Genomic DNA, 23,679 nt, shown 5'->3' with positions numbered 1-23,679 from the left:
TGCACAGCAGTTCCCAGAGCGGCTGTAAAAATCTGTTTTTTTGTTGGGACTTTTTTCAGTCATTGTTCAGGTGAGATCACAACATGCCAGGGTGGGATGGGCTGGATTCCTGCTTGTGCAAACCCTGGCACAGTGGGGGCAGGACTGGAGGGGCTCAGATACTCCTGGACTGTAATTCCTCTCAGGAGTGGTTCAGTGATGTTTTCATATTAGGAATTTTAGCCTGAACACTGAGGTGTGTTGGAGCTTCCTTAATTCAGTATGCTCATCAGCCACACAAGTCTTGTAAAACCCCCCTTTCTGTAATGACTTAGGAAAGGAGCTCCTGAGGTGCAGCAGGAGCAGTTCTTCATAGTCCTGCAGGGATCTTTCTCTTCATCCTCTGCAGCATCAGACAAAATTTGCCCGTCAGACAAAAAGGTTTGACTAAAAAAATTGGAGGTATTGGACCCAAAGTAGTGCTCAGTGTTTGAAAGCTGCAGAGATGCTGTTTCTGTATAATAAATGCAGATGTACTGATAGGTGCTGTCTGTTGTCCAGCCTAAGCAAAGGAAAAGCCACTGAGAACATTCCATTCTTTTGAGGTGCATTTATTGTTGTGGAATCTGAGTGCATTCCTGTGGTTTATTAAGTGACTGCACTGTCCTCTCTGCAACAGATTGTTAATCCATTGCTCTCCCTCTGAGGAAAATTGTGCTTTTAAATGATTTCCAAGTTTTATTGTGCTGTGGAGTGCTGATAGCTGCTGTGTGTGGAATGGGGAGGGAGCAGGAGGAGGACACAGGGCAGAGCTGCTGGGTGACTCCTCCTTCATCCCCTCCTTTGAACAGGACACCATCCTGGCAGAGCTGCTGCAGATCAACAAGGAGTACATAGTTGGGTACCACGAACATGATTCACTCCTGGACCATAAGGAGGAAGAGGAACTCACTGAAGAAGAGAGGAAGGCAGCCTGGGCAGAATATGAAGCAGAAAAGAAGGTAAGCCTGTTTAATCTGGTTTATGTATATGAAAATAACTTTTTCAGGTTTAGAGTCCCAATTACCTTTTCAGTTTGTCTTTGGGTAATTAAACTTTGTTACAGATTGAGACATAAATATGTAAAGCATAGCTTGACATAGGAAAAATGGAGATACTGTGTCTTTTTTTCTCTTTCAGTGCTGGTTCTTTCTGTTTACGTCGTTACTTTAATTATAAGTTACTTTTGCACCTGCATTTTTTTTCTAGTTTATGATGAAACTCAACTGCTGTTCTGTGTAATCCCTCTTTTCCCATTCGAGGGTGTCCCTGTCAGGGGCTCTGTGTGACAGTGTCACCTTCCTTAGCTAACACACATTAACATATTAACCAGTACTTGATAATACAGCGGAAATCAGTGAAATGACAAGAAGTTGGAGCCCTGTTCCCATTTTGCTGCCATGTTATTGTATCAGATGCAGTTGATGGTGATTTATCCCCCCTAACTGGGTGGGTGAGGTGTGCCAGGTACTTGATAATACAGCGGAAATCAGTGAAATGACAAGAAGTTGGAGCCCTGTTCCCATTTTGCTGCCATGTTATTGTATCAGATGCAGTTGATGGTGATTGATCCCCCTAACTGGGTGGATGAGGTGTGCCAAAGCTAAAACAAAAGCTGTGCCTTGACCCTTGGCAGGGTCATAAGGGAAGTTAATGAGATGCCACCAGAGTTGAAAGTCTCAGTCAGAACTTTTGGTGTTACCCCAGATTACCTTTTGAATTTCAATGGGCCGGACACCCTCAAAAAAGGTACTGTAAAAGTACAAAAAGTGGGTGTATAAATTGCCACTGACCACCTTGAGTGAACTGATGAAAAGGTTTGGGGAGGAAAAAGAAATAGGGAAATAAAGAGTAAAATCTGAAGTTGCCCTGTGAGAAATCCAAATGGGCAATGAGCTGTACATTCCTGAAAAAATTGTGCATTTTACTTCTTCAGAATTTAATTTCAGGCTGGTCAAACTCAACATTAAGTAGTGGGTTTTCAATGTAAAAAAAAATATTTTAACCAACTTAAGCTGTAATAATAAGCCATGGTCATTTATATATCAGATATTGATATAATCAGAGATTATTCAAGACTGGAGCTTGGGTTCCTCTGTGGCTGAAATGGGTTCTGAGCTGAGGTTTGGAAACCTCCATGGTCAGTGCTCAGGGCCTGTCTCTGGGGGCTGCTTTGGCTGTGTGGTTGTTGCAGAGTTATCAGAGTTAGTGACCAGTGCACTTTGTGTTTTTCAGGGCATGACCATGCGTTTCAACATGCCCACAGGGACCAACACAATGCCCACAAATTTCAACTCTCAGACATATATTCCTTACAATTTGGGTGCTCTGTCAGCAATGAGCAACCAGCAGCTGGAGGTAAGGAGCACAGCATGCCTGTGTTGCTGCAGGGGTTTTCTCTCACAAGCTGTGGATAATGTCAGTCCAAAATATTTTAATGTTTTTAATAGTTTGGAGGTTTGGGTTTTTTGTTTTTTTTTTGCATGTAGCTTTACTGAAATTTAACTTGCATGTATATGAACCTGTACCTGGGCAGTTGTCAGGATTCTGGAGCATCACCTGCATTCTTTGCAGACTTTAATTACCACTTTTGAAACTGCAACATCTTCCAGTCTGTATGGTAGAAAATTTACCTGGGTTTTTACCGTTCTTATGCTGGTCTGAAAACCTGTGGGTACAAAAATAGGTTTTTACAAATGCTGTCTACAAATTGCAAGGTTTATACATGTTGTTCAACTGCTCTGTGCTGAAGTTCAGATGGGTGGCAGCTTAGACTCATGGACTTGTGCAAATTGAGAGCAGAGAGGTAATTGAAGTCTAGGTATGTACAAGAGAGAGATTTAAGAAGGCTGGGGAAGAAATGTTTATGTTTCTGTGCTTTATACCTGATGTTCTGGTGTTTTCTCAGGACCTCATTAACCAAGGAAGAGAGAAGGTAGTGGAAGCAACCAACAGTGTGGCTGCAGCAAGAATCCAGCCCCTTGAAGACATCATTTCAGCCATAGTGAGTGCCATGGATAACCCTGGGCTGAGATCGGGAGTGGAGAACATTAAACATTATCAAACAAAGATATTCCTACTGCAAGTGGTCATTCAGCTAATGAATTGCATTATTAATGAGCACCATTTCCACTTGGGAGTGACCTTTATCCCAGCAGTAACCCTTGGTGGGGTGTAGCTGTCACAGAGCCTTACAGGAGTGGCAGTTTAGATCCATAAGTATTTGCCATGCTCTGAAAATGCTGGTTTTTTCTAGAAATCAGAACAGCAATTACAGGCAAGTAGTTATTGTATTTTGTGGATTGCTAATTGCCAGTTAGAGGAACTAATAACTCTAATTCTGGTTCTGGTGAAGCAGTTGTGCACTCACTGGAATTTGGGCTAGTTTAACTCTTGGTGCAACTGCACACATGAGAACAATTACCATCAGGTTTTTTGTTCAAATGACCAGTGCTAAGAAGGTTTTGGGTTTTTTGCTTTCCAGTGGAAAGAAAACTTAACCCTGACGGAGAGCCAGGTGCAGGCCCTGGCCCTGAACAGACAGGCGAGCCAGGAGCTGGATGTGAAGCGCCGAGAAGCCATTTACAACGACGTCCTCGGGAAACAGCAGATGGTAAAACATCTTACATTTATGTGTCTACTGCCAGCGTTTGAGTGAGGATCTTGTGTGCGTTCATTCCTGAGCTACAGGTGTGTAGGCACATAAATACCCCTGACAGAGTGGTCAGCAGTGTGCTGGAGTTCACTGCTTGGCCTCAGTGAGGGAGGCCCAGGAGAAGTTCATGAAAAAGCCTCTCGCCTGGCTTTTGAGCCGAAGGGCTTTGCTGCGAGGTCGTGAGGCGTAAAGAGAAACCTGATTCCCAGAGCTCAGCCAGCCACTTAGGAAACACATCTTAGAAAGTGTTGGTAATGTTGTTTTAGCTTAGAATTACTTTGCAGAATCTGAAAGCTGCCCAGATGATGTCAGAGGGAAGAGTTTTTCTCTTCAGGCAAACAAACACTGGCAGTCCACAGGCGGGACTTTCAAAGGGAAGATGAATGGTACCTGACAAATGATGATGTAACTTATACCTGGGAATGATTTCACAGTAGAGTACATGTTGCCATGGCAACTCACCTAAATGCTGCCTGCAACACAATAGCCAAGTCTTCAGGAGAACTGAGCCCTAAATGCTGTTACTAAATGCTTTCTCCAGTAATGGGCTGCTGAATGCCATCACATTAGGGATGGTGATAACAATGGGGCTTTTTCCCCCAGCCGTGCTGTCCCTAACAAATTGATTTCAGCTCTGAACCTGATCCTGGGAGCAGGGGGACGGGTGGTGCACTCAGCCAGCTCTGCTTTCCCTCCACAGTTAATCGGTTGTGTCCAGAGGATCCTGATGAACAGGCGGCTCCAGCACCAGTACAACCAGCAGCAGCAGCAGCAGATGTCCTACCAGCAAGCAGCCATGGGCCACCTCATGATGCCAAAGCCTCCAAATTTAATCATGAATCCTTCCAGCTACCCAGCCATAGATGTGAGAGGAATGTATCAGTCAGTGTCTGGTGGGATGCAGCCACCACCCCTACAACGAGCACCACCCCCAATGAGAGGCAAAAATCCAGGGCCTTCCCAAGGGAAATCAATGTGATTTTGCACTAAAAGCCTAAAGGATTGTTAAAATCAGAGAAAGAACTTTTATTTTTTTAGGAATCAATGGCCTAACAGAACTCAACTGTAAAAAAAAAAAAATTGAAAAGAATAGTTTGGTTGCTCCCCTTAAATACCATGTTCCATATTAGTGTTTCAGCTTTGTTTAAATAGGTCACGATGTTTTCCCTGTTGTCAGTGATGTTGCCTAGAATCTTCTTACATATGTTGAGTACAGGAGATAACAAGTTGTTTTCAGTGAAAACAAGTCCTCCCGTTACAGTAGCATCTCCACAGGTTTCCTGTCTAAACTCCTACGCTTGCTTTTCGTGGCTGCAAAGCTTTGGGAAGCTTAGGAAGGACTGCAGGTCTGTAAGTTCAGTCTGACATGTGTGAATTGAAAACAGCTGAGTTCTTGATTAGAGTTGATTCCTCAAATTATGGAATACTTTTCTGCTTACCCATTTCTTTCTATTAGTGGGAACGTTGTAACAGAAATAGTCTAGTTTCCTTCACGGGTCATCTGTGCTGAATGGAACAGGAGCTGAAAATGCTCTCTGAAACAGAACTGAGTGCAATATTTGTAACTACTACTGCTCTGAACCTTCTGAGACACAGGGAACTGTGCATCCAGCCTTAAACGTGACTGGGCCTGCCCCAGTCTGCTGCCATTTCTTATTTTCAGTTCCATGTGATGGAATAACAGCTGATGGTCTGGGAGTGGGAGATGTTTTCCTTCACACGCTGATCCCTCACTGCGGAGTCCAGCACAAAGCACATTTCTGGTAACTCCTTCCTGCTGGTGCTACTGTCTCCTCCCATTGCCGGCAATGGGGGACGGGCCAACACAATTCAATTCCTGTCTTTTGGGGTAAGATGGTGATGGTGGCCAGGGTCAGGTGGCCTGTCAGGGAACCCCCTTTAGCATGGCACAGCCATTGCCCATGGGAAATCGATACGGACAAAGTGCTGTAGCAACCTCTGGAGCTGCCAGAAGCGTGAAACAACTTTATTGGTAGAGATGGGGTTATGCACTCCTCCCCATCCCTTCACTTGTGTGAGATCGTGGGTTGGGACACAAAGAGCTTGATTTTGGTTTTCTTTCTGTTCTGGTTTGGGATTTTTTGAATGTAGGCCAGAGATAAATTTCAGGTTCATTCTATAGCATTATCACTCTCTTTGCCCACACTTGTTGTGCTTGTCAGGTTCTTATTAAATACAAATAGGGCTTTCCTTTGCATAGACTTTGGTTGATCATTTGGGGGCAGAAGTAAGTGGCAGGAACGTGGAGGTGGTGGTGTGTGGACAGCACAGGCTCTGGAGACAGACGGAGGCGGTGGCTCCAGATTGTGCTGGACTCTTCTGATGCTGGTGTGAACTAAATCATTTTGGTTTCTGGGAAGTTTCTTGCAAGAGTTTGAGTTCTTGCCCTGAATGGACAAGTTTTGCATCTGAGCGTGCAGATGTTCCACGATGTTTCGGTGTGTGACTCACGCTTGGTTTGTGGCGTGGACAGAGGTTGGTTGGGCTGCTGCAAGCCCAGCTGACAAGTTTCTGTCTTGGACTCTGATGACAAGATACCACAAAAGACCCTCAGTGTGTTCTAGTGCTCTGCCAGCTCTACAGTTAACTGTGATCTGGGGGAGGGAGCAAAGAGAGACGTGTTGGCACTAGAAGAGACAAAAGTGAGATGTTGAGACAAACATTTGAAGGCAAATGTACTCTGGGTAACTCACCGATATTCCTACGTGTTGTGAATAAGAGAAGTACCTTCTACCAAACCTGGGAATGTTAAGTGGAGTTTTACAGTAACTCAAAGACTTAAATGTGGAAGTTTTAGGCAACATTGAAAGGCACATTTTATTTCATCCTGGACAAACCTATGGATAACAAGACTAATGCACAAGAAGGAGTACAAGATAAGCATTGAAGTAAAACCTGGACCACTTTGCTTACGTTTCTCACTCGACATTTTAGCTGCATAACAATGTGCTTTGAGTATAACATCAGGCTTTAACCAGTACTTAAAGACAGAACATACATCAGTAAGATAATAAAAAGCTCATTTTTATATTTGTTTTAGATGTTTTAACTAGATAAAAATGGCTTAAGATGACAAATAAAAATGTTGCTTGTAATACAGTTTTGCCTGCTAAATTATCCACATTTTGTAACCTGTTTATTCCTTTGGATGTAAAGCGTTTTTGCTTAGTATTGTGATATTGTATATGTTTTGTCCCAGTTGTATAGTAATGTTTCAGTCCATCAACCAGCTTTGGCTGCTGAAATCATACAGCTGTGAAGACTTGCCTTTGTTTCTATTAGATGGCTTTTCAGTTCTGTATTAAATATCTTAAGTACTATAGAAAAGGTGTCCCCTCTTCCTATAAGGCTGTTTTGTAATATATATAAGGACTGGAAATGTGTTTTTAAAAAAGAAGAAGCATTCAAGTATGACGATATACTATGTGTTTTCACCATTCAAAGTGCTGTTTTAGTAGTTGAAACTTAAACTATTTAATATCTCATTTAATAAAGTGACCAAAATACATCAACGTGCCTTGTGCTACATTCACAGTCCAGCGTTAACTCCACAGGGATTCAGCCTGGGAATGTGTCTTGGGAGAACTGTGCTGTGAGTTGAAGCTCTTACTGTTTTCTACAATGCCTTTAGTGGATGTACACATTGATTTCATTCAGGGAAAATAGCCGTGGTCCAGATTTTCAAATTACTTTATTAATAGCAGCTTCTGCCAATCTGTCAAAAATGAAATGAGTTGTCCAGCAGTGAGATGGTTAAAAGTGAGGTGAAGTTCTGCTTAGTCAAATCAGAGTAAGGTGCTGCTGTATTTTAACCTGGTAGTTGTAGTTCTCCCTTCCTTAGTCATTAAATCCCCCCTGTTGGGCACAGCACCCCCTTTCCTGTGCAAAAGAAAGTGTCATTGTGTTTAAAGGTGCCCTCTGCTCGTTCCCTGGCACTGCTGGGGCTGCTCAGGGGCACGGCCAGTCTTGGTAAAGCTGAGGGAGGTGGGAATGGTGTCCGAGGTGAAAACATTGGAGTTGTGCTCCAAGGGGCCCTGTGGGCAGCATGTTTTTAAATATCCCTGTGACTCTTAACTTGGCTGAACACTGGTGGAAGGCAGTGGGCAGCTCAGGCTGGATGTGGCTGTCTGTGTTGGGCTAGGAAGTGTCCTGGGACGAGTCCCATGTCCAGAATGTTGTGCTGGGCTGTCCCAACACTGACCAGCCCTGCTGCTGTGTCAGCTGTGCCTAGCCTGAGCAGCTTTTGCCTTTATCTTAAAAGCAGAACCACTCTGCGCACAGTAAATAAAACTAAATTCATCAGTTCAAGCAAAATATAGTTTTGAAGTTGGATAGATTTTCAATGTTTATGGAAAGCCAAGTGTCCTAAATGTTCCCAGCTGGAGGAGTCTGGAAAAAAGCTGGTGTTGCAGCACCAGCACCAGTAATCACGTGGTGTCTGAACTTCCCAGACCTGCTCAGGTGTCAAATAACCCCCTGTGCACCCTCTGTGCTGTAGAACCCACCCTGGGGATGTGGCCTGGGACACAGCAGCAGCAGAATTCCAAATGTGGCTCTGGCAAAGCTGTGCTGCTGTGAAGGGTCTGGACAAGCTCCTGCCCAGCTGTGTGTGGCTGGGATGAGTAGGATGAGTTCATCCTGTGTGTCACCCTTTCATGCAGCCACAGCTCCTGTTCCTGCTTTCCCCAGGGAAGAGATGGCTTGGGGTCACTGCAGGAGAGTGCTGGAAGGGGCTATGGCCCAAGTGAGGACACTGCCCTGGAGAAGAGCAGGGGCTCAGGGAAGGCAGGGTCACCCCTTGGGTCTGTGCTCAGCCACTTCCAAGGTTGGATCCCAAACTCCACCCTGGCCTTGTGTGCACAAAACCTGCTTGAGAATGAGTGAGACAGGAACTGGTACCTGAGGCACCCCTCAAAGCCCGATCCAGCTGCTTTAGGAATTCAGTGTTGCTCATTTCCCTGGGTTCTCACCATGCCCACGAGCAGCAGCAGTGGAGGACCAAGCCCTGGCCATGTCTGGTGTGGTGACCTTCCCTGCTCAGTGACATCTCAGTGCCAGATACCTCCTGGTACAGTGGGAGAGCCTGAGAATCCCTGGAATTTGCTTCCCAGGGCTCCTGCTCAACCCCAGTGCAGGTGTGAGATGACAGCCTTGGCGTTCTCCACAATGAGAATTCAGCAGCTCTGGGGCAGTTTTGGAAAAAGGAATAACCAGCATTGTCCAAGGGTGCAGATGTCTTTGTCTCCACATCAACATGAACTTCAGCCCTTCTCCTTCAGGAATGCTCCATCCTTGGGTGCCCTTCCAGAAACATCTCAGCCAAAGTCTGGCAGCAGCAGCACATCTCTGGATGTCCAGCCAGGTGGGACAACACCAGGACACCTTCATTGCCTGTTTCTGGATTTCTTCTGAGTTTTCTGGATTCCCTCTGCAGTTTTGGGCTCTCCATCACTCTCTCCACAGGAGGTCAGTCTTTGGCTCCTCCTCTCCTTTTCCCCCTTGGAGAAAGGAGCCCCAAGCCCTCATTCCACCCAGAAGAAAGGAGCCCCGAGCCCTGCATTCCACCCACAGGCACAGGGTCTACATGGGGATGTCTCTGAGGGCACATAGATGTTGAGAAAGGAGCCCCAAGCCCTCATTCCACCCAGAAGAAAGGAGCCCCAGGCCCTGCATTCCACCCACAGGCAACAGGGTCTACATGGGGATGTCCCTGAGGGCACATAGATGTTTGCACTTGTATGTCAGTCTCCAGACAATCCATCCAATCCATCTCTGTGCCCTGGATCATGAGCCAAAGCCAGGGAGAAAGGCACTTACTGCTGTGCTTGGCTGCACGTTGGCCTCTCCCAGGCAGCTCCCCTGTTTCTGCACCCTCCATAATGAGATTCCAGCGTTTTCCCACCTCTTTGCTGGAGCCTCCTCCCTGCTGCTCTGCACAGCTGTCCCAGGATAATGTTTCACCAAACAGGCCCACCCCTCTTGGGTGGAAGGAGAAGGGTTGAAGAGATGCCTTTTGTTCTGTTTGCTGTGGTGTTTCCAGACCCACAGCCTTGTGTGTAGAACAGCTCTGGGATCAGGGGCACAGTGGGGTTTCTGGGGATCACAGCCACCCCCTGCACCAGCCTTTGCCTCCCCTTTGAGAGTTTTCCAGTTTGCTGTTGTGACTTTGAATCCCATGGAACCTACATGAGCTGAGACCCCAAACAAACACTGTTTCCTTTTGCTGACTTGGAAGATTCTGTTAGCTTGAAGCAACCCAAACATGTTTTCCTCTCAAAGTTTCCTGGCAAGGTCCATTTGCCAGCCCTGTAACACCTCCAGGCTGAAGGAGCAGTTGGCATCTTCAGCTGGGGTAGCAGCTGGACCAGGGGGATGGGATGGGGTGGAGAGATGAGTGTGACCACCCAAACCCACTGGGCATCACAGCCCACTCCTGTGCCACTCAAAATGCGCCCCACGTCTGTGGTGGTTCCCTCTGCTGCTGTTCACTTCTCAGGTCACTCACATCTTCAGCTGCTTTGCTGAACCAGAACCAAATCATGTAAATTCCTGTGAAAGAACCATTTGGGTGGGATTTAGCAGTGCTGAATTCCCCATTTAATGAATGCCCCACACAGGACAGGACACCAGCCTTTACCAAGGGGTTTCCAGTACATTCTTTGTGGATTTTGCTATTTGCAAGTATGAGTTTTTTGAACCCAGATCCTGAAAAGGTGTTTTACAGCATCCTTGGTACCTGTGTGTCCCTTTGTGGCAGGAGGCTCTGCTGCAGCAGCTCTCTGAGTTGAGTATCAGAAGAACAAGTCCAGCGTTGCCTGCATGGGCCAAATCATCTCTCTTTGGAGTTGCTGAGATCAGGTTTTGACCTTCATTCTGAAAAGCAGCGGGATCTTAACCACCAGATTTATCTTCAAGCGCAACGGAAAGCCCTGGCTGGAGGGAGCAGGATCATCCTGGGAGGCAGAGTGAGGCTCCAGGGCTGAGGGATTTCCCTTCACGCAGGGGAAGGTCAAAAGTGCACCTGAGGACGCGTCTCGTGAGCGATCGAGCTCCCGACACAGCAGCCAGGGATGAGATGTTTCGGCAGTGACTCAGAGGAAGAAGCTAAATAAACTCTTTTTATTTCAAACACGGGATTAAATTCCTTCATGTCTGGACCATTGAAGGTAAAGCTCCTGTAATCTCCTCATTGCCAAACCCAGCCTGTCGTCTGGTGGCTGCCGGACCCGCTGGGACAGCGAAGGGACGTGGCAGGGACATGGGAGGTGGCAGAGAGGGGAAGAGACACTTGGGAGCAGAGCTGGCCTCTAGGGTTGCTGCTAAATTAGTGATGTAGCTCATGAAGAGTGTGGATCATTGCTAGGTCAGTGAAAATCCTGGGAATTCACAGGCTGACGATGAAGGAGCTGAGGTGTTACCATGACTATTTTGCAAGGAGGAGGTTAAGCAACAACGCTGTGGACAAAGCAGTTGTGATAAGGAAAACCCAGAGCCACCACAGCTGTAGTTGTTCAGGTTTTTGCACACTCCAGAGAAACCTGTTTGCTGTCAGTCTCTCCTCGTGCTGCAAAGTGCCTGTGCCTCTGCAACCACACACTCCTGCTCCCTCCGTGTGCTGAAAGCCCTCTCTGCTGATCACAGGGGACAAAACACGAGCTGGCATCATTGTGGAAGCTTTCCCTGCAGGTCTCTGACATCCCAAGAAGGCAGCAAAGGCAGACGTGGCACAAGTGTCACTTGAGGGCCTTTGCTGGCAAAGCCTCACCCGTGAGTGTCCTGGGCCTGGTCTGACTGGAGGAGGGCTGTGCTGCCTGGTACTGCTGGGCACCAGCTGGGAATATGGGGCTGGCTCAGGGCTGCCAAATGTCACCAGGCTGGCTGAGTCCAGCTGGAGGCAGAGGAAAGGTGACAGGACTGTGGGACCAGGCAGCTTCTGCAGAGGAAAATGCCACACAGCCATGAACATCCAAGCACTGCTTGAGGCAGGGGATGACCCTCACCCATGGTAATTGCCTAAAAGTAAGGGGGTTTAGAATTGCTCTTGTTGCTTTCTGTTTCTCCACGGATTTTTCATGGTGCTGCAGGTAAACCTCATGCAAGATGTGCTGGTTTTATTGCAGGACTGATGGGCCCATCCAAACCACAGCAGATGCTCCAAATGTTTGTCCTCTTAGTTTTGAGCAGGATGGTAAATCCACGGGAGTGCCTCACACCCCAAGGACACTGAGCTGGTTCTTCCCAGACCTGTGATGTGATGTCATCTTCCTGCAGGAGTTTGGGGCTTAGGTAATTGTTCTTTACTGCACAAAGCCCTTTCAGAGGTGGATTTATTGTTCATGTTGCTGGGGAAATATCGGGTTAGTTGTTGAACAGTGCCAAAAAAAATGGGCTAGCAAGAAATCTGTAATATAAAGACAATTTTATTGCCGATAAGCTCTTAAAACTCATTTTTTTTCCTGTTTCAGTAGGACCTTATTCTTCCTGATGAAAATCCGGTCATAGCATCTCTCATTAAAAATAAAATTATTTTGAAATAAATAAATATATAAAATAAATATCATATACATTTTATAAATAGTTTTGTCCTTATGCACAGTATCCATGCTTACATCTGAATAATGTTCCTTGCCCCATTCCCACCCCAACAGCAGGAAGAACCCCACAAATCAGGACCAGTCCATGGAGCATCATCCATGTAGCAAACTCCCAGGCTGCTTAAGCAGGGCACTACTCAAAGGCTTTTCCTTAGCAGGGAACTATCCCAGCTCAGCAGCAACATCTGCAGCAGTTCTGTGGTCTTTGTTTTGTTTTCTTCTCTTCGTTTTTAGGTTGTTTTGGGGCTTTCTTTTCCCCAGTGATCAGGTTTGCCCACCTGCTCATTCCTTTAAGCAACCATAACATTGAATATTCAGCCTCTCTTGTAGCAACCGGGTAACAAAAGTGAACGAAAATGGAAGATTAAATGTAGGGTTCCCTCCCTTCCCCTACCCCCGCCCCATAAATAACCCAGGTTCGATATACACTGGAAACAAGGAGGAACAGCAGTGTCTGAATTCAATGTAAGTGCTTCCCTAGGTCATCTACTCTTACAGGAATGATGGAATGACTATTAATAGAGTGCTCTGGGAAAAAGCTTGGGAGGCCAAGTATGTACACTGACACTGCAGGAACCATCACCTGTAGTGGAAGAGGTCTCTGTACATGGCAGGGATTTTGGCAGGGTCCACAGGCCGGGGTAAGAAGTGGGTGAATTTCTGGTGTCTCTTAGTCCTGTACCCCTCACGGGGGGAGCCGTCCTTGTTGAGGGCCACGTAGTACTGGCGCTCCGAGTCGGGGTGCTTGTACAGGGTCGAGGCGTACGTGTTGTACCAGTTCTCCTCGAACTGCTCGCGGAAAACGCACTCCCGGGTGAGCTTCTTCTGCCGTGGGCAGCGCAGCAGGGGAACAAAGAGACACTCGTGTTAAAGAGGTACAAGAGAAAACACTGGCACCATTCCTTATTTTATTTTTCTAGCATTTTCCCAGCTGCCTTCTCCTGGCTCCCCTGAGAATGAGGACTGTGCTGCTGGGGATGACTTCCCTGGGTGAGAGCTGGAAATGGGCACAAGTCAAGACTAAAGGACCTCTGGAGTTGGAGGACGAAGGAGACAAAAGCAGGAGAAGGTGGGCATGGATTTTGCAAAAGTGCTCCATGAATAAATGAGACAGGCACACTACAAAGATCCAAACCTGTCCAGGTGTGAGTTTGAGCTTGCTGGTGTGTCACGCCACCAGGCAGGGACACGCCCCCCTGCAGCAGCCCCCTCCAAGGTACCATACACCCCAAATCCCCTCTCTTGGGTGACAGAAGCAGCAGGCAGCACATCTGAAGGGTTCCAAACAGGAAAACAGGAGCAGACACTGCTTTGGAAGTTCAGGGGACACAGCTGGATGCACTGAGATGGGAATGAAAGCACTGCTCAGGATTTCACCTCCTGGTGTGGCAGTGAGCTTTGATGGGAGGCTGTAACAAGACCCAGAGGGACGTGGGATGCCAGACCCCAGGGGACATTTAGGGTGGCGATAGGTGATGTGATGAGGGTATGTGGCTGATGCATTCCACGCTGGCATGGGGGGACAGATGGCACTGGTGTCACCACAGCCACAGCCAGCCTTCCCATCCAGCCCTTACAGCTGGGGGCTCTTGGCTGTTTGATGATGGACTTTTTGTTCATGTCCAGTATTCCTTCCCTCTCCCTCCCATCTCATGTGTCAGCTACAGGGATGTGCCTGGCTGCAGTGGGGAGAAAGGCTGTCCCTCTGCCCCACAAGGACACAGGTGGCTTTGCCAGCCCTGCTGTACTGTCACAGAGGGTCCAGCCTTCCCAACCCACAAGGGTATTGCCAGGGTGACTGAGAGCCCTTTCAGCTGAAGGGCAGCCTGCAAATGTAGAGTGCTCTAATATTACAGCCACTGTCCCTCCACTGTAAACTATCTGGGCAGGGAATGTGTCCCCTCTGCAGAACACCGAGTGCTCAGTAAATATTAGTGCCTGCAGTAGATGTGTTTTGTAACACAATCCAGGAGCTCACCTGGGCTCAGAACCTGTTTTCAATGTTTTGCAGCTAATTAAATAAAGCCTGAGGTGAGTTGTGAGCCTTCCAAAAGTCCTAGGCCACAGCCTTGGCTATCTGAGACCCAGGGAACTGCGGGCTTCTCTTCCCAGCTCTGTCAATAAATACAGGCTGGGCTTTTTCCCTCCTCTCAGATGCCATCTACTTGGAATACGTTGGAACCTGATGACTGGCTGAACTCTGGCTGTTGCTCTGCCCCCATTCCCCCGTGCTGTACTGGGCAGTTTGGAGTACAGTGCTTGTGGAAAATGTTTGGCGAGTCTGGGGTGATTCTGCAATGTGTGATTTATTCCTTTCCAAGCCCCAGGATGTCCCCACTGAACCTGACACCACACAGGCAGCAGGCAAGGTGCTGCCCGTGACTTTTGCTGCCCTAAGTATTAGTGGCATTTCTGAAATCCTTGGGGAGCTTTACAGAAATGCTGGCATGAGGTCAACAGGGACAGGCGGAAAAGCTCTGTGTCCTGAGGGGACTCCACGTGTCACTGTGGGGATGGCAGGCTCTGGCAGCATCAACACAGGCATCAGGCAAAATTGGCACAGAGGGAAATAATAAACTTGCTGAAAATTTAAAAATACTGCTGTACTGTGATCTCCCAAAATACCATTGTAATGCTAATGCTGTTGTTTTATGGACCTTTAATTAAGAATACTGTAGTGGCTTTTGAGTTCCAAAAGCCATCATTGTACAACCCACGTGTCTCAGATTTTAAAACTCCAGGGTTATTTGGGGACCTGGCTCGTGATGCCAGCAGTTTGGAGCAGCCTTTTGAGTGTGTCCCTGCAGCATCCTGCCTGGTGCACAAGATCCCAGAATGGTTTGGGTTGGAAACAACCTTAAAGATCACCTCATTACAGACCCCTGCCATGGGCAGGGACAGCTCCCACGACTGTCTTCAGGTCACTTCTGTTTCCAGATTCAGTGCTGTAAAATGTTACCCTATTTTTGTTTCCATGTTGTAACATGAACATGGGATCTAGAATTTAATTAACCCATCATGAAACTCGATTCACAATCAGAGCTGCAGGGTTTGAAGACAAAGAGGGGGGGATACATGGGCTCATGTTCTCCAGCAGGCATGAGTGAAAGCTGAAACTCCAGGAGCTGCTGAGCAGCCTTAGAGTTTGACAGGAGAGGTGCTGCTCTAGCCCTGCTTTCTGAAGTGTGCTTCAGGAGATTTTGTGGTTTATGGAATCCTGGTGATTTTTCTTTTTTCTATTTTGCACATTTATAATTTAACCACTGTCTCTGCATTTAACTGCTGTGCTGGGCAGAAGCTGTTGCAGAAATGAGGTGGGAAAAGAACAGTTATGCATTAATTTGATGATCAGAGAATCACAGAGTGGTTTGGGTTGGAAGGGACCTTAAAGCTCATCCCTGTCCTGGGCAGAGACACCTTCCACTATCCCACATTGCTCCAAGCCCTATCCAGCCTGGCACTGGACACTTGCAGGGATGGGGCAGCCACAGCTTCTCTGGACAACTATCTCATATAAACATCAGCAGCTGTGTCTTAAATGGTGGAAAGGTCTGCGGCAGTCTCAGGTGGAAATGCGACAGGGAAAAATGAGCTGGGATTTCGGTTTACTGTTTGCCAAACAAAGGTTTTCTTACAGCTTCTGTGTATGCAGAGTAATGAGCTTTAACTTGTACACTGAAGCTTATCTGATGGTGAGAGGAAGTGCTGCCCTCTGCTTTGGTTTAAAACCGGTTTATTTGAGTTCATTTTATTTTTACTGTGATCCACCCTTAATTGAGCTAAATAATTAGGAATTGAGTTAAATTAACCTGTAGGAAGCACCTCTGCCCAGCTGTTAAGACCTGGCATTTTAACTGTAAGTCATAACACTTAACGAGTTTACACTTGGGGTTTTTAGTCAAAACATGGAAAATTTTAGCCTGAAAAGGGCACTTCTAGGAAATCATGAACAGCAGCTCTAAACTCCTAAAAGGAGTTACAGAGAATTTTACAGTAACACTCAGGCTACAATTTCAGCTTCTGTTGGTTAAAGAGCCATAATACAAAGAACAAGACCTGCAGATAGGTGCAGACCTGACCATAAGAGGTGAATAAAACTGATGTGTTACTCAGGCTGGGTAAACACAAACAATTCCTGGCTTTTTGCTAAATGTCCCCCTGCCTTTACCACACCATTTCTGAAAGGCAAAACCTCAGTGTGATGTCTGGGGGCTGGACACCACTGTGGGCTCTCACAGCAGGAGTGAATCCTCCCTCAAACCCAATTTCCTTATCTATCATTTATGTTAAAACAGCAGTGGCATCAAGGGTAGGATGGAGATCACTGGCACCCCAAGGACGTGGAGGGCCTGTGACAGAGCAGCTTGTGACACAGCTGAGGTCACAGGCTGCAGAGCTGCCTGTGGGACAGAGTGGAATGAGCCCAGCCTCAACTTACCGACCCATAGAGCTCGCCTCTCTCATTCATGCCGAGGTAGAGTCCGGAGTCCACCCCACGGATGCTCACCAGCCCCACTGCCAGGCTAATAAACTCCAAAATCCCTAAAAAAGAAAAAAAAAAAAAAACCTCTACAAATCATACAGAGGGAAAAAACAACACCAGGCTCCACCAACAAAAACAAATCAGCCATTCCCAGTAACAATATAGTTCTTAACTCTATAGTCCCATCTGTGTGCAATCTTCTGATTTCCAGTCTGGGCTTCTCCCCAGCCTTGTGAATTTGAGTTGCCCAAGTGGGATTGTCTTTGCTAATGAGAAAAGCTTTACAAGGTTTTGTTGATTTGGGTGTGGATTTTTTTCATAATTATCACCAAGAAGACAGATGTAGAAATTTGGGCCTGGCCACCAGCAATGTCAGAAGGCTGTTACATTGCTAGGTTTTATTCTGCACCAAAATGAGTGTAATTTTGTCTTCTAGAATAAGACAGTTGTTCTACAGGTTTTAAAGTCATGGGTTCAGTAAAAAGAAGTGAAAAGCAATAGAAGAGATGTCTGTGAGGACTATCTTCATCCTGGCACTCCAGTGGCATACTTGTCAACCCAAAATGTATATACAAGCCATAGGGATAAAATCCAGCTTCAAAGCACATAGGTTAAAAATGCATCTTCCTTTGCAGCTGTCAGAACCATGGCACTGCCAGCCCTTCCTCCATCACCCCCTGCCACTGCTACAACCCCCTCCTGCCCCCTATGTCCTGCTGCCTGTCCCAGCCTCCTGCCTCTTCCCAGTTCAGCAGCATCTATCCCAGCCATCCCCAGCCCTGCAACAGCAACAGTTTTACCCATGGGCTGCAGCCTGCTATGATGGTGGCAGCCTCATTTCCTCTGGAAAGAAACAGCAGGGTCTGGCTGCTGCACCCCCACAGCTGCAGCTGTCTCAATGGGGGAAAGACTTGTAACAGGAGAACCTTTGGTGAAGCACTTAAAAACAAACAGCCCCTACCCAACACCAAAAGTGGTGGGGACCTTCAATCTTCCCAGGAAGACTTTCTGAAGGCAGTGATGGGACTTTGTTATTATGGATTTCACACACTACCTATGTACAGGTCACAGGCAGTTTTGCAGTGTCCAGTGCAGGATTAATTAGCTGGGAGGCAGAAGGAAGAGGGTTTTCCTCATCTCATCTGATGACTGCATGTCTCCATTGACTGGAGGGGAAAGTTGCTCTAACCTTTAGCATGGCTCCAGCTCTCCTAATATAGCTCCCAAAACATCCAGCCCTGGGCAATTGATGCTCCGATCAGGTTACCTCCCAGAGCTCCTCTTAGAAGTATTGCCTTGGTTTTAAGCCACCGCGTGACAAGCGGCCACCTGAGCCAGCTGACTTCAGTGGCAGCCACAGCTCTGGGTCACCCCACAGCCTGGGGCATGGATGTGACAACTCTCAGATGACACTGCATCACTGCCTAAAAACAGGACAGCCCACACGGCGATGGACACCCCTGACCCACTTTGTGCAGTGCAGACTCACTGTCAGGTGCTGGCAGCTAAGCCGGCTGCAGGAATTCCTACCTACCCTCAGACCTTCTGTCCTCCTTTTCCCCTGCCTGCTCTGGGGCTTGTGCATCTAATCCAGCCCTCCCTGAAACCAGCGGGTGCTAGGGGACATGAAATATGGACTTGGAGTGGCAAGGCCTGGAGGCAAACAGGGAAGCAAACACCACAAAACATACTTTATGGACCAGAGCAGACATTTTACAGGCTGAAATATACCCAGCTATACATCCTGGCCTGGGGACACATCCTGCCTGCATAAACATCAGGAACAGGCAGCATAGGCAAGGAAGGCAGCCTTTCCAAGCCAGACAGGCACAGACCCCTCAGTAGCTGTTGTGGTTTCTTAGCTGAAAAGAATCCCAAACAGGGAGGAGAGAGGTGCAGACGACGGGTGGTTTCCTCCCTTCACTACCCACCAGTTCTGACATGAGGGAATAACTGACCTGCTGAGAGCTTTTTCCCATCTGCAGACCAGAAATTAGCATAGCCACTCTCTGAAAAGGAGGGAGTGAGAAAAGATGGACAACTACAGGGAGTGTAAAAAGTAAAGCAGGAGTACACAGATACACCCAGGAACAGGGGAGTGTTTCCAGGCTGGAGACAAAGGAATATTCAAGTGAAACATATCAAGTAACTGGAGAATGGTAGATGGACCTTCCTGTATGTAGGTATAGACACAGTCCTCAGCATCAGCACTTTTTTTGTCTCCTGCCACTTGTGAGAAGCAGGAAAATGTTGCTGGTTCCACTGAGAAACTGAGGGATGTCCAAGGCAGGGGAACCCAGATCTTTTCCTGAGTATGCCCACACGCATGCTCTGTATGAGGCACATCAATGCAGGTCTCCAAAGACCTGGGAAGGACCAAGCCAGGAGCAGCATCAGCATCTTCCCTCTCTGAGCAGGAATGAGACATCCCTCACCTGGTGCAGGTTGGGTAGATATGGGTTTTGCAAATGAAATTTCTTCCAAGACGTGCCCATGACAATCTCTTCTGACAACATCCCTTGCAGTATTCCTCTTTTCTGATCTCTGAGTGGCACTTGGAGACATGCATGGAAGATGACTACGTTGAAAGAGCGTTAAGAACGTAACTTGAACCCACAAAAGTCAGGAGACAGAGTGAAGGCTGAAAATATGTGGGCGGATATCCATCCTGTCCTTAACTCACTCCAATTGTAGACAAAATTGCAGCTTCGTACATCTGATCTCCAGCAGCACAGGGAGTGGCCACTGGGGCCAGCACAAGAATTCTCTTTCCAATTGTAGCGGTGTGTTTTTGTGGTAGAATATGCTTTTGTTTTTTTCTTTTGCTTTCTTTCTTTTTTTTTCCCCAGGACTTGCCTCTTTTTTTCCTCACTTTGATTATTCATTCTCTTTGTTCCTTAAGTCTTTCTAGATAAGACTTGGACAGATTTGATTAAGACTCTGACTGGATTCATTTACCACTAAAGCACTGAATAATCTCCTGAGCTTTGCCATGGCCAGACCCACACACTCTCGCCTTACTCTAAACCATCCCTCAAAGAACAATTCAGCTCCCTGCACCTGTCTCTTCTTCCATGACTGTATTCAGGAGCTGGGGTACAGAAACATCAGACATTGTATTAATGGCTACAAACCTAAAGCTTTGGCTAAAAACCTCAACAACTGTTCAGCAACAGGTGCACTATGGTCTGAATGTCAAAATTACAGCCAAACTTTCTCTGGAGGTCTCAGAAGCTTCTCTAGGAATCTGTGTAACATATCCATAAGCAGGTTTGTACCCCAGAAGAGCTTTGTTTTCTGCCTTTATTTATCTGCAGGACAACCTCAAGTCCCCTTTCTCTCCTCCACAGCAGTGAGTAGCACCGTTGGGTTCACTTCTTTAATGCTGCTGTAAAAGAGATGGGAGGCAGAAAAGGAGCAGTTCCTCCTGGCAGGGATTTACCTGGCAAATTTCTCTCAGTTTCATTCTGAGAAGGATCCTCAAAGGGGTGCTAATGTCAGTCCAGACCCCCTCCAGATTTTGATCATCCTTTATTTCTTTGTAGAGGAAGGCTCTGAGTAGATGCAGTGAGAGAGATACATTTTGGAAAACACTTTATCCTTTGGGGGTGACCTTGCCAGACCTGCCAGTTGAGAGAGTGAGTTTGGGCACTTCTGTAGTGTGACAATGAGCTTTCTTCCAAGAAACCTAGAGGGCTTTTCCACATTTTGCATTAAAGCTCCTCTAGGAAAAATAAGCTGCACTCCATTGTTCTTGCAAGAATCTGTGTTTTTAGAAGTATAAAATATCACATTCCAGAAGACAGGTGTGATTTAGGAAAGCTCCAGTCCTTGACAGTTAAGAGGGAGTAGTTCCAGTGATTGCTCAGGCAGTGTGGGAGGATGATGCCAGTACCTCCCCTGTGTCCTACAGTCACACCCCCAAATGCTGTGGTATAAAAGAATCTCTTCTTTTAACCCTCACTGTTGGGACCTTGGGACTCTGTTCTGCATCAGCAGGGCTTTAGCTATTTTCCTCTCTGGAAGATGTGGATGTCTTGCACATCTGGTAGCTTTTGGGATGACTGCACATGGGAGGGTGCAGATACTGCCTTGTCTATTCCTGAATCCCTTCCAAATGAAGAGACAGGGATGCCAAGTCCGGGTCTTCCCAACATCCCACCTGCAGCTGGATGCCTGCCTGGGCTGTGGCATCACAGCCATCCATGGAGCACCTTAATTATCTGCTCATGGTACCAGCAAACACCTTCCAGCCACGTGGACTTGATCCTGGATTTCTAAGTATTTCTCCAGGTGCTTCAAGATTTAAGGCAGCTTTAAAGTGCTTCCCTGAACCCCTCGTCTACCTCTGCATCCCTCACCACAGCTTTGGAGTCCCCAGAATCACTCAGGCTGCCTATTCCTGTTATAAGTTACTTCTTTCTGACTGTTGCATGCAAAATTTAGGAATGCATCGATACATGACATCCTAATATGAACCATACCAGTAACATTGGAATTTAAATATTCATGGCTACTGAACGCAGATGGTGAATACTGTGTGCCAATACATTATTGCTTTGAGTCTCTGCTGAGGCAAGGCTTAGTCCAACTTGATCTGAACGCAAGGATTCCAGTCTAATCTTTTGGGGCTTTGTCTTGCAATTACAACAAATAACTATTTATTTTACACCACCTCTGGGAAAACCCTGAAGCAGAAAACTATAATATCTGAAGTCTGGTCTAGTTTACGGAGCTGGATGTGGACTGCTAAAACACTTAGGGAATGCCAACGTTTCGATTTATTGAAATCACTGTGTGATTTAAACTTCAGTGTGCAAAATCCATGAGAAGTTTTAGCATGTCTAACATGTTTTTTCCAAGTTGGAAAATATACTTGTTTTACTCAATCTTTATAAAAATGGGCTGGAAACAAACGTAGCTATTTGAAACTGGCTGTTTAGATCTACAAAGGTAAGGAAAAAGAACTGATAGACTGGAAACACTACGTGGCAGCTTGAACTAAAATCAACCAGATGCAATGGGTTTGCTTTCAACTCTTTGAACATGGAAACCCATCGCGTATTACAGCATGAAAGGTTAAAAGATGGGTGTTTTCAGGAGGTAATTAAAGAAAGCTTGCCCCATGAGCACATTAGTACCTGACTCTGACCCGCGGGTTATGACTTTCTTGTTGATTTAGGCAGGGACATGCCATGCACACACCTGGTGTTTATGGAAAGATAAGCTTCCCCAATTGTTCCAAAAACCTGCCTTACACCTCCAACAATAGCAGCGGCAGCACTTCCCGGAGCATCAGAACTGACTGGTTGCAAACAAGTAAAGACAAAAAAATAATTCCTTTCACCGAGGAGTTAAATCACTTGAAAACTATAAAAAGTCTTGCGAGCATGTCTTGCAACCTGTTGACAACATAGCTGAGATCACTGGCATGGGACTTGTTGATAGCTTATACAGACACCTGCGCTAGATGCTGGAGTAGCGGGAATTTCTCTTACTGTGCTCAAACTGACTGTACTCTTTCGCCTGTGGCTTGGGATGCATTTTTTGAAGGTTACATATAGTCTCATTAGAGATCACTGCTCTTGTATGCCACTGATACAGGCACTGCATTCTTCCAGCTGTATCCCGAGCAGCAAGGTAAATCCACGGTGCTCTGCCTATTGTTCCATCTTCTTTCTTTCCGAGGTCCCCTAAGTGTTTTTTCCTCTTCAGCTTCCCCCTTTCCTATCCAGCAACCTTCCCAAACCCAGCTCCCGATGCCCCTCCAGCCAACAGATCCCTGCCTGCTTTGGGGAGACGCTCTTCTAATCAAAGTCATGCATGTAAAAGAAAGCAGCTCACAAATATCTGCAGACGCCAGAAAGAAGGAGGAGTTAAAAAAAAAAAAAACAACAAAAAAACAAAAAAAAAACCAAAAAAAACCAAAACCCTAAGAAAAGCGAGGAATTTCTTTTTCCAATCTAGGAATTTCCAAGAAATTCCAACGAGGAACTTCTCTGTTTTGCCTCCCTCACCACTAACTTCAGAGACAGCGCTAAAGCTGGTCACTGTCCTCTTTTTTTGTCTTTATTATTTTTTTTAAAGTTTTTCTTGCAAAGGCACGTTTTAGTGCACCTGCAGAAAGGCTGAGCGCCGGGAGAGTAGGAAATTGGAAATAAAAACTCCCGCATTGCTAGAGAGTGAGCGCATTTGTTTAGGAGGCCAATTATATCCGTCCCGGGATGATTTATATTAGCGGGGTAATTAGTTGTGCGCGCGGGGCACCTGCTCGGGCACCCCCCGGCCCCTTACCGAAGCGGCTGTGGTCCTGCCGGGTGCCCTGCACCGTGCCGTTGGGGAAGATCTCCAGGTGGAAGCCGGTGCGGCAGTAGAGCTGCCGCCGCCGCAGGATGCCCTTGAGGTGAGCGAAGTCGGTGGGGGAGCCCCGCTGCAGCCGCCCCTCGATCTGCCCCAGGCGCTCGTTGAGGAAGCCGGGAGAGTCGGCGAGGGGCAGCCCGGCGCCCAGCGCGGGGGGAAAGCCGTGCAGGTCGGGGTCCAGCGCGCCCAGGAAGCCACCCACCTCGGCCATGGGCGCGGAGCGGAGCGGCCCCGGGGGCGCGGGCAGAGCGGCCGCTCAGAGCGCGGGCTGCGGCCGCCCGGCCCCGCGCTGCCGGCCCCGGCCCGGCCCCGCGCCGCCCGCGCCTCCCATCGCTGGATCCAGTGTCCCGCCGTCGGATGCGAACTGCACTTTATATACGTACACACTCCCCTTACATTGACATATTGGATATTTAAATGCAAGCCACACCTCACTGGCATCCCCTTTGGCTATTGCTTCCCTCCCCCCCTTCTCTGATGCATTTGGCTTTTTTTTTTTTTCTTAAAAAAAAAAAAGGAAAAAAAAAAAAAAAGAAGGGAAAAAAAAA

General features: G+C 47.1%; 2 protein-coding genes across 6 annotated transcripts in view; one reads left to right on the top strand and one right to left on the bottom strand.

The window, feature by feature from the left end:
- The window catches only part of ATRX (ATRX chromatin remodeler), a 67,782-nt gene extending 60,580 nt beyond the window's left edge, over positions 1-7,202 (top strand). For all 5 annotated transcript variants that reach the window (XM_041424395.1, XM_041424394.1, XM_041424393.1 and 2 more), the window contains 5 exons: positions 831-980; positions 2,254-2,376; positions 2,927-3,022; positions 3,503-3,631; positions 4,374-7,202. In XM_041424395.1, the coding sequence (XP_041280329.1) occupies positions 831-980; positions 2,254-2,376; positions 2,927-3,022; positions 3,503-3,631; positions 4,374-4,652 (777 nt within the window). In that variant the 3' untranslated portion in view covers positions 4,653-7,202. The remainder of the gene's footprint in view (positions 1-830; positions 981-2,253; positions 2,377-2,926; positions 3,023-3,502; positions 3,632-4,373) is intronic.
- A 4,892-nt stretch (positions 7,203-12,094) lies between these two features.
- Positions 12,095-23,568, bottom strand: FGF16 (fibroblast growth factor 16). The gene is made up of 3 exons (XM_041424412.1): positions 23,066-23,568; positions 16,727-16,830; positions 12,095-13,113 (listed from the first exon to the last, which is right to left on the bottom strand). The coding sequence occupies exons 1-3, from the start codon at positions 23,340-23,342 to the stop codon at positions 12,868-12,870; spliced, it is 627 nt and encodes a 208-aa protein (XP_041280346.1). The 5' UTR covers positions 23,343-23,568; the 3' UTR covers positions 12,095-12,867.
- Between the last annotated feature and the right edge of the window lie 111 nt (positions 23,569-23,679).

Source organism: Onychostruthus taczanowskii, unplaced genomic scaffold (assembly GCF_017590055.1).
Source record: "Onychostruthus taczanowskii isolate IOZ18803 unplaced genomic scaffold, ASM1759005v1 scaffold81, whole genome shotgun sequence".
Classification (NCBI taxonomy): Eukaryota; Metazoa; Chordata; class Aves; order Passeriformes; family Passeridae; genus Onychostruthus; species Onychostruthus taczanowskii.
Note: the sequence above shows the minus strand (reverse complement) of the source record. Positions and strands in the feature narration are given on the sequence as shown.